General features: G+C 32.2%; 2 protein-coding genes across 2 annotated transcripts; both read left to right on the top strand.

The window, feature by feature from the left end:
• Positions 1 to 1850: 1850 nt before the first annotated feature.
• Positions 1851 to 2426, top strand: LOC141601314 (uncharacterized). The gene has a single exon (XM_074421584.1). It carries the CDS (start codon positions 1851 to 1853, stop codon positions 2424 to 2426), a length of 576 nt encoding a protein of 191 aa, XP_074277685.1.
• An 8714-nt stretch (positions 2427 to 11140) lies between these two features.
• LOC141599960 (heat stress transcription factor A-5) lies at positions 11141 to 13802 on the top strand. Its single transcript, XM_074420105.1, has 2 exons — positions 11141 to 11552; positions 12444 to 13802. The coding sequence occupies exons 1-2, from the start codon at positions 11292 to 11294 to the stop codon at positions 13644 to 13646; spliced, it is 1464 nt and encodes a 487-aa protein (XP_074276206.1). The 5' UTR covers positions 11141 to 11291; the 3' UTR covers positions 13647 to 13802.
• The last annotated feature ends 581 nt before the right edge of the window (positions 13803 to 14383 follow it).

Consider the following 14383-nt stretch of genomic DNA (forward strand, 5'->3'; position numbering starts at 1 on the left):
AAACTTGGTCCAAGGAACACTATGCTTATGGATGTGGAGTACCAATCTAGAGCAAGCTATTTGATGCTGGCTCAGAGAGGATTATCTTAGGCAAAAAGCCAACGTTCAGTGGGTTATAGATGGGGATGCCAAGACTGCAATGTTTCATAGAGTAATCCAACAGAGACAGATCCAGAACAAGGTGATTAGAATTGAGGATGTTGAGGCTAAAAGCTGTAATTCTCCTGAAGATATTATGCAAGGTTCTGTTGATTACTATGAAGACCTGGGGACTAATGATGAAACTACTGGTTTTTATCCCCATATAATTGACAAAGGTGTGAAGGATATCACTGATTATTGGGAGAGATTGTGTAAGCTTCCTACTAATGAAGAAATCAAGCCAGTTGTGTTCTCTATTCCGGAGGAGAAAAGCCCCGGCCCTGATGGATACTCAAGTTTCTTTTATAAGGCTAGCTGGGACATTATCCAAGGAGACATATGTAGGGCAGTTAAAGATTTTTTTCCAGCCTGGAAAGATCCTGAAGCATATCAATTGTACCAATTTAGTTCTGATCCCTAAAATAGAGAATCCTACCTCAGTCAAAGAATTCAGGCTAATTGCTTATTGCATTACAATTTATAAGGTGATTTCAAAGGTTCTCTGCCAAAGATTATCTGAGGTGCTTTCTTATCTCATAAACCCTGCACAGTCTGCTTTTATTAAGGGTAGAAGCATCATGGTTACTATTTTAATCAGTCAAGATTTATTTAGGCTCTATACTAGGAAAACTATATCCCCTAGATGCATGATGAAAGTGGATTTGAGGAAAGCTTATGACTCCATTGAATGGAGCTTTGTGAGACAAATGTTGGCTAGCCTTAACTTCCCAAGAAGGTTCATTGACTGGGTTATGCAATGTGTGACTACAACATCCTTTTCAATTGTGTTAAATGGTTAACCACGTGGTTTTTCCTATAGACAAAATGGGCTTAGACAAGGAGACCCCATTTCTCCTTTGTTGTTCACATTATGAATGCAATATCTAAGTAGGTTGCTGACAGAAGCAAGTGGATTCCCTGGTTTTAAATATCACCCTCTATGTAGAGGCATCAGCTCACTCATCTCATGTTTGCTAATGACCTGCTCTTATTATGTAGAGGAGATTTAAGGTCAGTGTTTACCATTATGGAAGTGTTTACCCGCTTTTCTGGAGCTTATGGGTTACAAACTAGTAGTGGGAAGTCTGACAATATTCTGAATGGCATTGATCCTGATAATGAAGCAGCAATAATTGCACCTAATGGGTTCAAAAAAGGTACTTAACCTTTTAAATACTTGGGAGTGAACATTTCTCACAAAAGATTATCAAAAGCTGACTGCAATATCTTACTTGATAAAATGGTGAAGAGGATCACGGGATGGAACAAAAAGAAAATCTCCTATTCAGGAAGGCGAGTTTTGGTTAAGGCAGTCTTGGCCACAATACACAACTACTGGTCTCAAACTTTTTGTACTGCATGTAGGAGTAATGGACAGGATCCTAGCTCTGTGCAGAACTTTTTTATGGGAAGGAGGAGAGGTTTACACTAAAGCTCCTCTGGTTACTTGGAATGTGCTATATAAGGGAAAGGAATTTGGAGGTTTGGGCTTGCTAGATATAAAAATTTGGAATATGGCGGCTGTTGGGAAACTGATGTGCTGGATTGCAAAAAAGAAGGACCACCTTTGGATGCAATGGATTGACAAGATTTATTTGAAAGGCAGTGTATGGATGGATTATAAGCCAACTAATCCAAGTTCATAGGCATGGAGGAAAATTTGTGAGATAAAAACGAAGATTAAACCGGCTATTATCCAAGGGAAGTGGATGATTGGTGATGATGAGTACTCAATATCAAAAGGATATTCTTGGCTAGAACAGAACTACTCTCATGTTCAATGGCAAAGGAGTGTCTGGAATCGGTACAATCTAAGTAGGCACAACTTCAATCAATGGATCATTCAACATGGTAGGCTTCTCACCCTTAAGAGGCTTGGCACGTTTGGGATTACTCAACAATCCTTATGTTTCCTTTGTGGGGATAATAATGAGACTCACCAGCATCTTTTTCATGAATGTATATATGTTGAGAGATGCTACCAAGATTTGTATCAGTGGTTAGATGTTCCATCTCAGTTTAAGGGGGTGACACATCCTGAAAAGATGCTAAGGAAAAGAGGTTGTTCTGATTTTGTCAGGCTGGTACTTATCTCTTTGATTGTGGCCCTGCACTATAACATTTGGAATGCAAGGAATGTTTGCAGACTTGAAGGTTATGTAATGCAACCTGTCATTCAGGTTAAATGTATTCAGAGGGAGAGTAAACTGAGATTAATGACTATTTCTAAGGGGAAGCTGAAACGAGTTGATAAGCAATGGTGTAAGCAACGGGTTCTTATGTAAGCTAAGGTCTAGAGAATGTTTTTTTCTGAAATATCTCAATTTTAATGGTGGAGTGTATAATATCACTTACATTTCAACAAAAAAAAACGAAATTAAGACCAAAAAGTTTTTTTTAGACATAAACCTTAAAATTCGATTCAATCAATTGAAAAACAACAAATTGGGGGACAATATCAAATTTGCATTAACACTACCAACAACAACAAAATGAAGATAAATTTAAGAGAAAATACGGTGTATGAATACTTACTCTTCGAAATAGAACCGTTAGACGATGACACAACTTTGTCGCTCGTGATCTGTAGCCGTTACTTGACAATGGGGAATGAATTAAACTAGAAATTAAGGAAAAATTTGGGGAAATTTTGGAGAATAGTGTGGAGGAAGATGAGAGGGCTTAGAGTTAAATGAGAGGTAAATAATAGGTAAAGTGAAATGATCTGGATAAATAGTCAAACAAATAGGCAAGGGTATATTGGTCACATTTTGACAAAATTCATCGGAAACGTCATCGTGGGTCACTTTTTAAAGAAAAGTGATATTATGGCTGTAATTTACAAAATTATATAAGGCTGTAATTTTCGAAAATTAATTTTTAAAAGGATGTAATCAACAATTTTCACTAATCCTCTATTTACTAAATGAATAGGCGAAACTCCAACTTTTCCCGCCTAAAACATATTTCCTCTAATAGTGGTTTGTATTTTTAGCATATACTATAGATGGGGACATGATAAGTTATAAATGGATATAATCTTTTGTATTTAAATATTTATAACATTTAATATTTCACATTCTACACAAATTTATCTCCGATCTTTTTAGGATAAGGAAATTCTTTTTTTTTTTAAAGAACTTATTGATAAAAAATTATTTACTTTTTATGATAAGAAGTTGCGGCTTAAATATATGGTATTAGAAAATATTTATTAAAATTCATTGACTTTTTATGATGAAAATTTGCAGCTAAAAAATATGTTATTAGTAAATATTTGTAAATTAACAACATTAACTTCTCGGTAAAAAAAAAAATACGCATTTTATTACTTCTTACGATTTAATTTTTTATTTATTTCTCTAATCAAAATATATTAAGGAGAAACATGAAAAATAAGTGAATTGTCAAATTAAATTCTATATGTAATACACTAAAAGTAAAACTTTATACAGGGCCGTCTCAAAAAAAGTGGAGGCCCGGTGCCAAAAAAAAGTGAGGCCTAAAATTTACAAAATTAAAGAAGTTTATATAAAATAATTAACGCAAACTATAAATTATTTGAAAACCTATTCAAGAACAAAACTGTCACCGCGACTGTCCGTGAACTAAAAACTGATAAAACAAATCCCCTTGACCTCTGACGCTTTATCCTTCCTACACTAGCTGCAATGCATTAACTTTTAGACCCAAAAAAAAACAATTCATTCACAAGAAATCGACATTATCAATTTATCACCCATAACAAAATAATTCAGTAAAATTAAGAAGAAATGTTATCTATTTCGATCTCTTTGAAAATTAAGTGTAAATATGAGATTTTTGTTAAATAATTTGAACCGATTGTAATGAAAAGTTTTGATTCTAATTTCCCTAATTATAAATTATAAATTTGAAATCATTTGTGAAAAATTGGTTTGGATTAATCATTTCTAAAGATTATAAAAGAAATATTAAATAGGTTTATGGAGTGAATGAAGAGCAAATTCAATTATTTTGGGAAGGAAATTATTTACTCAATATTTAGGGAAATAAATAGTTGAGTAATGAGGATTGGAATAGTCGTCTATCGCATGCTTCTTGTTGACTTTAATTTTTTTTTTGTTTTTTATCAATCATATGGGTAATTTGAAGATTTGGGCCCCAAAAATTTGAGGCCCACTGCCAATGCACATAGAGCGCTATGGGTTAGACGGGCCTGACTTTATAAATACCGTGCATATATTGCACGGGGTCTATATTAGTAACTCTATAAATGACGAGCATTCATTGCGCGAGATCTAAACTACTTACTATTAACAACTAGTTTGGATGCCCGTGCGTTGCAACGGGGTAATTAACTTAGTAAAAAAAATTTGTTATAAGGTCTTAATATTTATATCTTATGTCTAATCATTTATTTAGATATGATCAAAAGTCTAAACATCTTATTTAAGAGACGCAAAATATGTTAGGTTGATACCTAAGTTCCAAGGATGCCTCATATTTATAATCATAAGACCACTACATCTTATGTTAATCTTTCGATGTGGGACAATTCTATTATTTTTATATAATCCTACATTATTTTTCAATGTGGACATATAACATACTAAGAAGCACACAATTTTATATATGTACAAATTATATGAAATCTATACGCTAATGATATCATTTTTACCACGAATCAAATTATGTTATTTTCATAATTTTCTTAACGATATTTTTTTGCCAAATGAAATGTAAATTTTTTATATAAAAAATAGAAACATCACTTGAATATAATATAGGAAATAAATATTATAATAATTAAAAGATTCTCCACTTTATTTTTTACTTCAAAAAAATATTATTTATGATATTTTCCTAAATTAATTTTTAAGATCACCCTACCTTATGATAATTTTCTGATGTGGGACAATTCAATTATTTATATGTATTATATTTACTACACCTACATTATTTTTCAATGTGGGACAAATAACACACGAAAAAGAACACCATCTTTTTTGCACCTATTAAGATATCCAACCCGATTTAATAATGAGAAAATATTATACTATCTATTTATATTCGTACATTTTTTTTTTCCATTTTTTGTTATAACTAAAATATCTACAAATGATATGATTTAAATTACATTTTTTTCCTAACACGACTTTTAAGATGTAATTGAGGGAGCAATAAAATGTATAAACAAATGCAAAATATTTTCTTTTCCTGGTGCGATTTTGATTAATGGTTAAAAATTATGATGTATTTTAGTTACTCAAATATAATGAGGCATAACAATTACCTATATTTGAAAGTTAAAAAGATTTAATTCTACTATTTATCAAAGTACAAAAGCTCATTATTGATTTGTTTGTGTATTCAAGATCTTTTTATGCAATACTTGATTGTATTATAATTCATAAATTTTCATTTTAGTGCAGAGATTATCATTATATGACACATTAATAACCAATTTATGTATATTTAGCACCCATTTTATTTTTTAATTATGATTTTGTCTTAAGTAAAGTTATTATACTATCGATTGTCTTAAAATAAACATTATAATATCACTAATATAGTAATATATAGGGTTTTTAGATAACTTATAACTTGAATAACTCACTTTTTCAAATCTTATACCTAAGAATCTAAGATAACTTTCTTTAAAATCTTATACCTAAAATTACATTTTCTTCCAAACTTAATACCAAATCTAAAAAAAAAAAGCCCTTAATTGACGATCCTGTCCTTATTAATAAAACATCATCATTCTTCCTCCCACCTATTAACTCACACATCCACAATTACCACCACTAAAAACCCTCAAATTAGTAAGGCAACTTCGTCAATTTAGGGCTTTTTTTAAGATTTGGTATCAAATTTGAAAGAAAATGTTATTTTAGGTATAAGATTTTAACGAATGTTATCTTAGATATAAGATTTGAAAAAATGAGTTATTCAAGGTATAAGTTATCAAAAATTCCTAATATATAATCGCTTTTAAAATATCTATGTGATTAATATTTGTATGGTATTGTTGTAACTAAGGTTTGTCGTTAATACAAACTCTTATAAGAACTCTCTAAGATATTTTTTAAGCGATTCAAAAGATTTTGGGTTGATACCCCTAAGTTTTAAATATGACTCATATTTATAATCATATGATACCTCACGTCATGATAATCTTCTAATGTGGGACAATTCAACTATTTATATGTAGTATATTTACGGACCTGCATTATTTTTCAATGTGGGACAAACAATATACTTAGCAATACACCATTTTTTCGCACCTAATTCGACATCTAACCCAGTTTAATACTCCGTAATAATAAATAAATACTATACTATTTATTAATATTCGTATAGTACAATTTTTTTTGTAACTTCTTATCATAATTAAAATATGTACAAATAATATGATATTATATTCTAATGCTTACATTTATTTACCACGAATATAATTATATAATTTTTCAAAAAAAAAAAAATATGTTACTTTTTTGCTAAATGAGATGTATAAGTTTTTATATAAAAATTATAAACATCACTTGGACATAATATAAAAAATATATATATATCATATCGTGGAGATAATGATATAAACTTTTAAGAGCTCTCCAAGACAATGCTTAAGAGACTCAGAAGGTTTTTGGTTGGTATTTAGGTTCTAAGGACGCCTTCTATTTATAATGATATGATCACTTACCTTATGCTAAACTTTCGATGTGGGACAATTTTATTATTTATACGTAATATATTCACCACACCAACATATTTTTCAATGTGGGACAAATAACATACTTAGAAATACACCATCTTTTTCGCACATAATTCGATATCTAATCCAGGTTAATAATAATGAGCAAATACTATACGCCCTCGATTCAAGACCAAATACAACATTCCTTTTTTTACACTATTCATGAACAAATCGAATTTTTACGATTCCTTGCAATATGTAAGACAAAATATGGTCATGTGGGTTCTTATTTGATTCACCTATAAAGTACAATGAGATATCAAAATTTTAAATTTTTTATAATGTAAACTTAAAGATGTTTACGTTGTAATTTGTGTCTTGGCAAGTGTGTAAATGAAAATGTTGTATTTGGTCTTGAATGGAGGGAGCACTATTTATTAATATTCGTACGTTTTTTTTAAAATACTTGCAAATGAGATGTATAAGTTTTTATATAAATATTATAAACAACACTTGAATATAATACATAATATAGAAAAAATATGTATATATCATACTGTGAAGATAATGATATAAACTCTTAAGAGCTCTCCAAAACTATACTTAAGAGACTCAAAAGGTTTTTGGTTGGTATATAGGTTCCAATGATGACTCATATTTATAATCATAGGATCACCCACCTTATGTTAAAATTTCGATGTGAGACAATTCTATAATTTATACGTATTATAATCACCACACTAACATTGTTTTTCAATGTGAGACATATAACATATTAAGAAATACACCATCTTTAATACTCGTATGTGCAAATCATATGAAATATATACTCTAATGAAAGCATTTTTTACCACAAATCTAATTATATTATTTTCATAATTTTTATAACAACATTTTTTTGCCAAATGAAATGTCAGTTTTTATACAAAAATTAGAAACTTCTCATGAATATAAAATAGGAAATATACATATTATAATAGTTAAAAGATTCTCCACTTTATTTTTTATGTAGAAAATATTATTTATGAAACTTTCCAAAATTAATTTTTGATGATGTGGACGCTCTAAAATCGCTCGAAAAAACTCTCTTTTATATATATACTAGATTTAATGCCCGTGCGATGCACGAGCCTATATTTAATGCTCTATTGTATATTTGTATATACTGTAATAACTGAAAATGTCTGTATGATCGAACACTAAAACTTTGGAGAGACTGTCTCTCAATAACTTATTGAGAGACCACTTCTGTCGTACCCCTTTTTGTACTTTCGTACCCCTTTTATTATTGTTCATGACTCAAAATGTCTCTTTTATCTGGTACATATTTTCATAATAATCGTACCTATTTTATCATATATTGTAACCATTTTTATTAGTACCTCTATCTATGGCATACATACCTATTTCACTACTTTTTGTACCCTTTTTCTATCAATTTGTATTTAGTCTTTCAATAAGTTTATTGAGAGACCGTCTCTCACAAGACCTACTCTCGAAATATGTGTTATTTCATTTGTGCGGTGTTCTATTCTAAGTCGTAGAGAGCTAGAGCTCGAACATTGGACCGCTAAAAAACATGAAGATACAAACCTAAAGTTTTGAATTTTAAGTAGACTTATCCACCATATTCATTGAAGAATTTGAGAAAGTGTTAGTACTAAAATTTCCACCCGAAATCAAAAAAAGGAATCATTCGTTGGACTTCTCACTACTCGACGTCATCTTTTTACCTATTACACATAACACATGCATGACGTGTAGACCTGTCAAAACTCGACCCGCCCGACCCGTTTTTTTAGGGTTACAAACCCGGTTTTTTCAACCCGCGACCCGTTTGACCTGAACCCGAAATGACCCGTTATTTTATGGTTGAGACCCAACCCGAACGGGTCGACCCGTTGGGTCAAGGGAAAATCATGAATTTTATTAAAAATATTGATATTTATATATTATATTTGAAAATATTGTTAAAAAATTATTTTTTTATTACTTAAAATTAAAAAGTCAATAAAAAGTCAATTTTATATAACTTTTATAATATTTAATAATAAAATAATTATTAAAAAAACTTTATTTTAATAATTATATCAATATAATTATTGTATATGATGAATATGATTAAAATAATAATTTTAAATATATTTTACTTTTTAAAAAAATATTTTTTAAATTAAAAAAATCGGTTAAAAAAGACGTTAAAAATTATTTCTTGACCCGTATTCTGACCCTAACTCGGCCCGTGACCCGTATAAGCCGACCCATATCTGACCCGACCCGAATACCCGAACCGTCTTCTGACCCGATCCGAGACCCGACCCACCAAACCCGTTTGACAGGTCTATGTATGAGGTATGGCCCTCTTCTTGAATCATTGATTTTATAACACGTATAATCTTTTTAAGTCCCTTACCCTTGATAAAATATTATTCTTGTTGTATAATTAACCACGTACAATTGATACTTTATCTTATATGTAATAATCCATATCTCAAACATTTCTCAAAATCATGGTTAATCCACTATTTTAGCATTAAACCATTTATTTATTGTGCGTATCATATTGAATGTTTCAAAGACTAACTATTTTCCCCATTGCTTGTATTAAGCATCTTACACGATCAAGGTCAACATTGATTCCAAGTTTCATCTTGCAACTAACTACAGTATATATAATATACCGTATATATAAAACTGTGTTTTACACCATACAAAAGCAAACCAATAAATAAATGATTGTTGCGGAGAGATTAACATTGCATTTATAATAGTCAATCCTGAGAAACTACCGTTGTTATTTCGTAAAACGGTCTCACCCTATAAAACGGTCTCATTGTGTAAAAAGAAAACTCATTTATTAGTATTATATGAATAGGCACCTCCTACCAATAGAACAAAGTTGTAAATCCATATTATGTAAGCTCAAGAATACATACAAAATACAATGTATAGAGTAAATAACAAATTGAATAATAGATAATTAAATGGAATTCTTGAAACAGATAGTCGATATTAGAAGCTTGAGATACGAACCCTACAATTTAAACATTTACCATAACAATAAGTATGCTTATGATATTAGAATTCTCGCTCAACCATTTTATATTTGAAAGGTATAAATTGCCTAATCATCAAATTAAAGAAATAAAGCTTTGACTAACCACAATCGTTTAGTAAGTTTTTTGATTCATTACCCCAACCTCTATACCTACTTCAACCTATTCATATAAGCAAAAGCCAACAAAAAAAATTGTCGGCAAAATTTTGATGTAGTCCTAATGAACATGACAATCATCAAATTCAAATCAATTAACATGAAAAATATAAAAAATAAAACTATTACATACGGTAAACACAAATTAGGATCATCAAACAAAGTTAATGTCTATAAAAGCACCACCGAATAGAAAAATACACACTACTCGTATGAAAACCGAATACGATATAATGTACATAAACTTATTTAGAAGACTTAATTAAGAAAGGTTAATCCCTTGAGTATAGGCAATCACCGCAAAGAAAAGCTTACGTGCTAGTTTGTCGTGATCAATCTTCATGTATACCGCAAAGCCATCAATATGTAGGCAAATTAAACTAAAAACCAGAAATAATCTTTTGTGTATAATGATTCAATGTCTGAGATGATGGAAAAATTAGTCTTACAAATAAATTCTAGTGAAATTATAAATACAAAAAATGTGGTACCTCGGTCCTCATGTATGCAAATTTGCAAATCTCGTAGAGTATTGATCATATTGCACTGCACGAAAGTAAATAAACCGCGGTCATAATTTAGCAAGCAAGACCATAAGAAGATACATTAAAAGTTATAGGTCATAAGGGAAAAGGGAGGGGGATCCTCAAAAAATCGCATATTAAAAACATGAGGAGGTTGTAAACTATATTTATATCCAACCATGAAATATAGTGTTTGCATTAGTGTAGGAGTTTGGTTAAATGTACAATTGTGCGTTAGTGCATATACTCCGTATATGATTACAATCATGTTAGACATTAGACTCCTTCCCACTGTCTTCTAAGTTTTAATCACCACGTAATATTATTATTCGTATAAATTAATGGAGTTTGATTCAATCAGCAATTCTCGAGCTATATTGATTGATTTCATGTACGGCAAGTGTAATATTATCTTATTAATATTATCTTATTAATTTTTACAATTTCGTCAAACTCGGAAGTCTCGAAAGTCATTTGCTAAGGTTGGATTCTTTGTAATCGCTCGAAAAAAGCTTCATTTATTAATATAGATAGATATAGATTTAGTATTTTAACAAACTTTAGGGCTAACAGAATCGAATTGATTAAACCCGAACAACATGCAAACCCGGATTGAATCCGAAACCGTTGAAAATGAGACTAATAAAGAGTCGTCAATCCCGACGGCTTGAAGATTGAAATAGATAGAGAGCGCATCAAAGCATCAAGCAGCAGCAGCAGGCATATTACATCGATGGACCTAATGCCATCTATCTCAATCACAAACAACACAGGAGGAGGAGGAGGCGGAGGGGGAAGCGGTGGCGGACCAGCACCATTCTTGTTAAAAACATACGAAATGGTTGACGACTCTAGTACTGACGAGATCGTATCTTGGAGCTCCTCTAACAATAGTTTCATTGTTTGGAATCCCCTCGAATTCGCTAGGCTATTGCTCCCTACTTATTTTAAGCATAACAACTTCTCCAGCTTCATTCGCCAGCTCAACACGTATGTATGTATGTCTGTCTCTCTTTACATGTTTTGTATGGATCTTAATTCTCAGATTAGCTCTGGAACTACCACCCACTTGCTTATTTCAATCAAACTAGAGATGCTTCATGTAATAACAAGATCCAACAACTATGCTTTCAATTCAATGTTTAGTACTCCCTCCGTCCCCCCTTATTTGCTTACCTTTGCGGACCAAGGAAAGAGGAGAGTTTGGATGATCAAATTGCCCAACAAAGGCATTACCGAAATCGAAAGGTAAACAATTGACTTTGACACCAAAAAATGGAAAAGTTAATCAAATGACCGGGAACGGAGGGAGTAATTTGTTATATTCTCATCAATCAATAATAGTGCCTTTGTTTTATAAATGACTTTCATTTTATATCCTGCTACATCTAATTTCTTCTCAAATATGGACTACTAGTTCGTAATCTTTTCGCTGTGATTTAAGGTCGCAATTTTTATGATGGGCTACTTTTACTGTGTTTCTTTCTTGATTAAGGGTCTTAATTTTTAATATTGTTTACTCAAATAATTAAAATGTAATTTGTCATGGGAGTTGTTAGTGGCTGACTTACTTACCACCACCCTTTTAATAAGTGGACCAGTGAATTGCGAAATGGCATCTCACTGTTAATAATATGTCGAGTTTTCTGGTCATTTCGATTTTTGAGATTATTTTTATGCCTGTGCGTCTGGGTGTACGCCTGTGACACAAGATAGACCCTGAGAGATGATTCTCTGTGTGTGTGTGTGTGTGTAAAATTTCTCTATTCGGTGAATGGTGTCGACATTCAAGTTACCAGATGGCTGAAATTAGCCTGGTCTCTGCTCTGCTATAGGTTAAATTAACCATACAGATGTATTAAAGAGAGAATTTGTGTTTTGACAGGGATTTCACAAGATAGATCCCGAGAGATGGGAGTTCCAAAACGAGGAATTTGTGAAAGATAAAAAACATCTTTTGAAGAATATCCATCGCAGAAAGCCTATCCACAGCCACAGTCATCCGCCACCTGATCCCGAAAGAGCAGCATTTGAGGAAGAGATAGAAAAGCTCACGCGTGAAAAAAACGAGTTGGATGCCAAGGTATCAAGTTTTAGGATGCGGGAATGTTTAGTAAAGTCACACCTTGAAGATATTAGACAACGGTTATCGGGTATGGACCAAAGACAAGAAAACTTGCTAACCCTCTTGCACAAGTCAGTCCAAAATCCTGCTTTTGTTGAACATCTTTCTCAGAAGATAGAAGCAATGGACCTCTCGGCATATAACAAAAAAAGACGATTGCCTCAAGCTGATAACATCCTGCCAGTTCCCGAGAATTATTTGCCAGACAATCAAAGCCATGGTAAACATGATGTTTCAACTGTTTACCAGCAAGATATGTCTAATAAACTCAAGTTGGAGTTGTCAACAGCAGTTTCAAATATAAATTTGGTCTCAAATAGCACACATAGCTCTAATGAAGACTGGGCAAGTCCCCCAAGGAAATCACTGGCAGTAGAATTGGATGATGCCGAAATGGAAATGAACACTCTTCCTTTCGCCACAGAGACATTACCACCCTCAGAGCCTGAAACATGCCTGGCATTTAAGATGGATACATCATTGTCCGACAAATTTGGAACCAAAGAGTTACCGTCTTTGCAACCAAGCATCGTGCTTTCAGAAGAAGGTGAAGGGCATATTTGTTGCCAATTGAATCTTTCCTTGGCGTCATCTTCAATCCAAGTCGATCAAAATGCTTCTTCAGGACGAGTAACCCAAACCCAAATGGACGTGGATGTTGGTGGGGCCATTGAGATGAGACCCTATTCCAGTGGAGAAAGTAGAGATGAAATTAGGTCATCTTTAAAGGAGAATAATCCCCTTAATAGTACTGTGAAAAATAACAAGGATACAATGCCAGCTGGACCACCTCGTGTCAATGACGTATTTTGGGAGCAGTTCTTGACTGAGAGACCGGGAACGTCAGGTGCAGAAGAGGCATCTTCCAGTTATAGGGCTCTTCCTAGTGATGAGCAAGAAGAAAAGGAGTCAAGCCATGGGATGTCTAAAACTGCAAAGAACTTAGGTAAGCTCACTCTTTGAGTGGAGACATTGTATATAAATAAACAGGTAAAATATGTAGTAATTCCTCTTTAAGAGTAAAGACTGTCCATATAAATTGGTAAAAGACGTGGTAGTTCCTCAGAAATACTTGTACTTTTACGCCGTTCTGCTAGTGGTTGATAAACTTATTACTTACGACGTTGTTCAAGTTATATGTTTTCTTTATTCCATATTCTGGGGAGTGAATATTAATTTTACAATTCGTTTGTGTGAGAGAAGCTGTAGGAAATGTTGAGTGCATATTAATTTTACAATTCCTTTTGTGTGAGAGAAGCTGTAGGAAATGTTCCATTGTAAATGATACAAAAATTACTCGAATGAATAAGATTCGTAGGGTTGCAGCGGAAACTTTCAGATTGAACAGTTGGACGATCTGTGTGTTTAAGTTTCTGGTACGAATTTGTTGAAAATAACAGTCTTGGGAACTGTATGTTAATGATTTCGGATCTGGTAATTTTTATGTGTTTTTTATTTATTTATTTTATAAACGAAACAAAGTAACAAAGGATATTTGCCTCGAAGTTGTGAAGAAATCGAATCAATAGGATATTTATTCGATCTAGACCTATAGAACGAATAATGGTGAGAACGACCAAGACCTATATTGATTGCTACTCGTGTTAATGCTTGAAAACGCGTCAAACAATAACGATTTTGAATCGAAACGCGTCGAACCGGTTGCACAATTGTAGACACAAGAGCTGCAATTGTTGTTT

Source organism: Silene latifolia, chromosome 9 (assembly GCF_048544455.1).
Source record: "Silene latifolia isolate original U9 population chromosome 9, ASM4854445v1, whole genome shotgun sequence".
Lineage (NCBI taxonomy): Eukaryota > Viridiplantae > Streptophyta > Magnoliopsida > Caryophyllales > Caryophyllaceae > Silene > Silene latifolia.

Excerpts from the sequence above, each read along its gene's own strand:
- LOC141601314 (XM_074421584.1), top strand. The coding sequence starts at position 1,851 with ATGATTGGTGATGATGAGTACTCAATATCAAAAGGATATTCTTGGCTA.
- LOC141599960 (XM_074420105.1), top strand. The coding sequence starts at position 11,292 with ATGGACCTAATGCCATCTATCTCAATCACAAACAACACAGGAGGAGGA. Across the intron at positions 11,553-12,443 it reads TTCGCCAGCTCAACACGTAT|GGATTTCACAAGATAGATCC; the intron begins GTATGTATGTCT and ends GTGTTTTGACAG.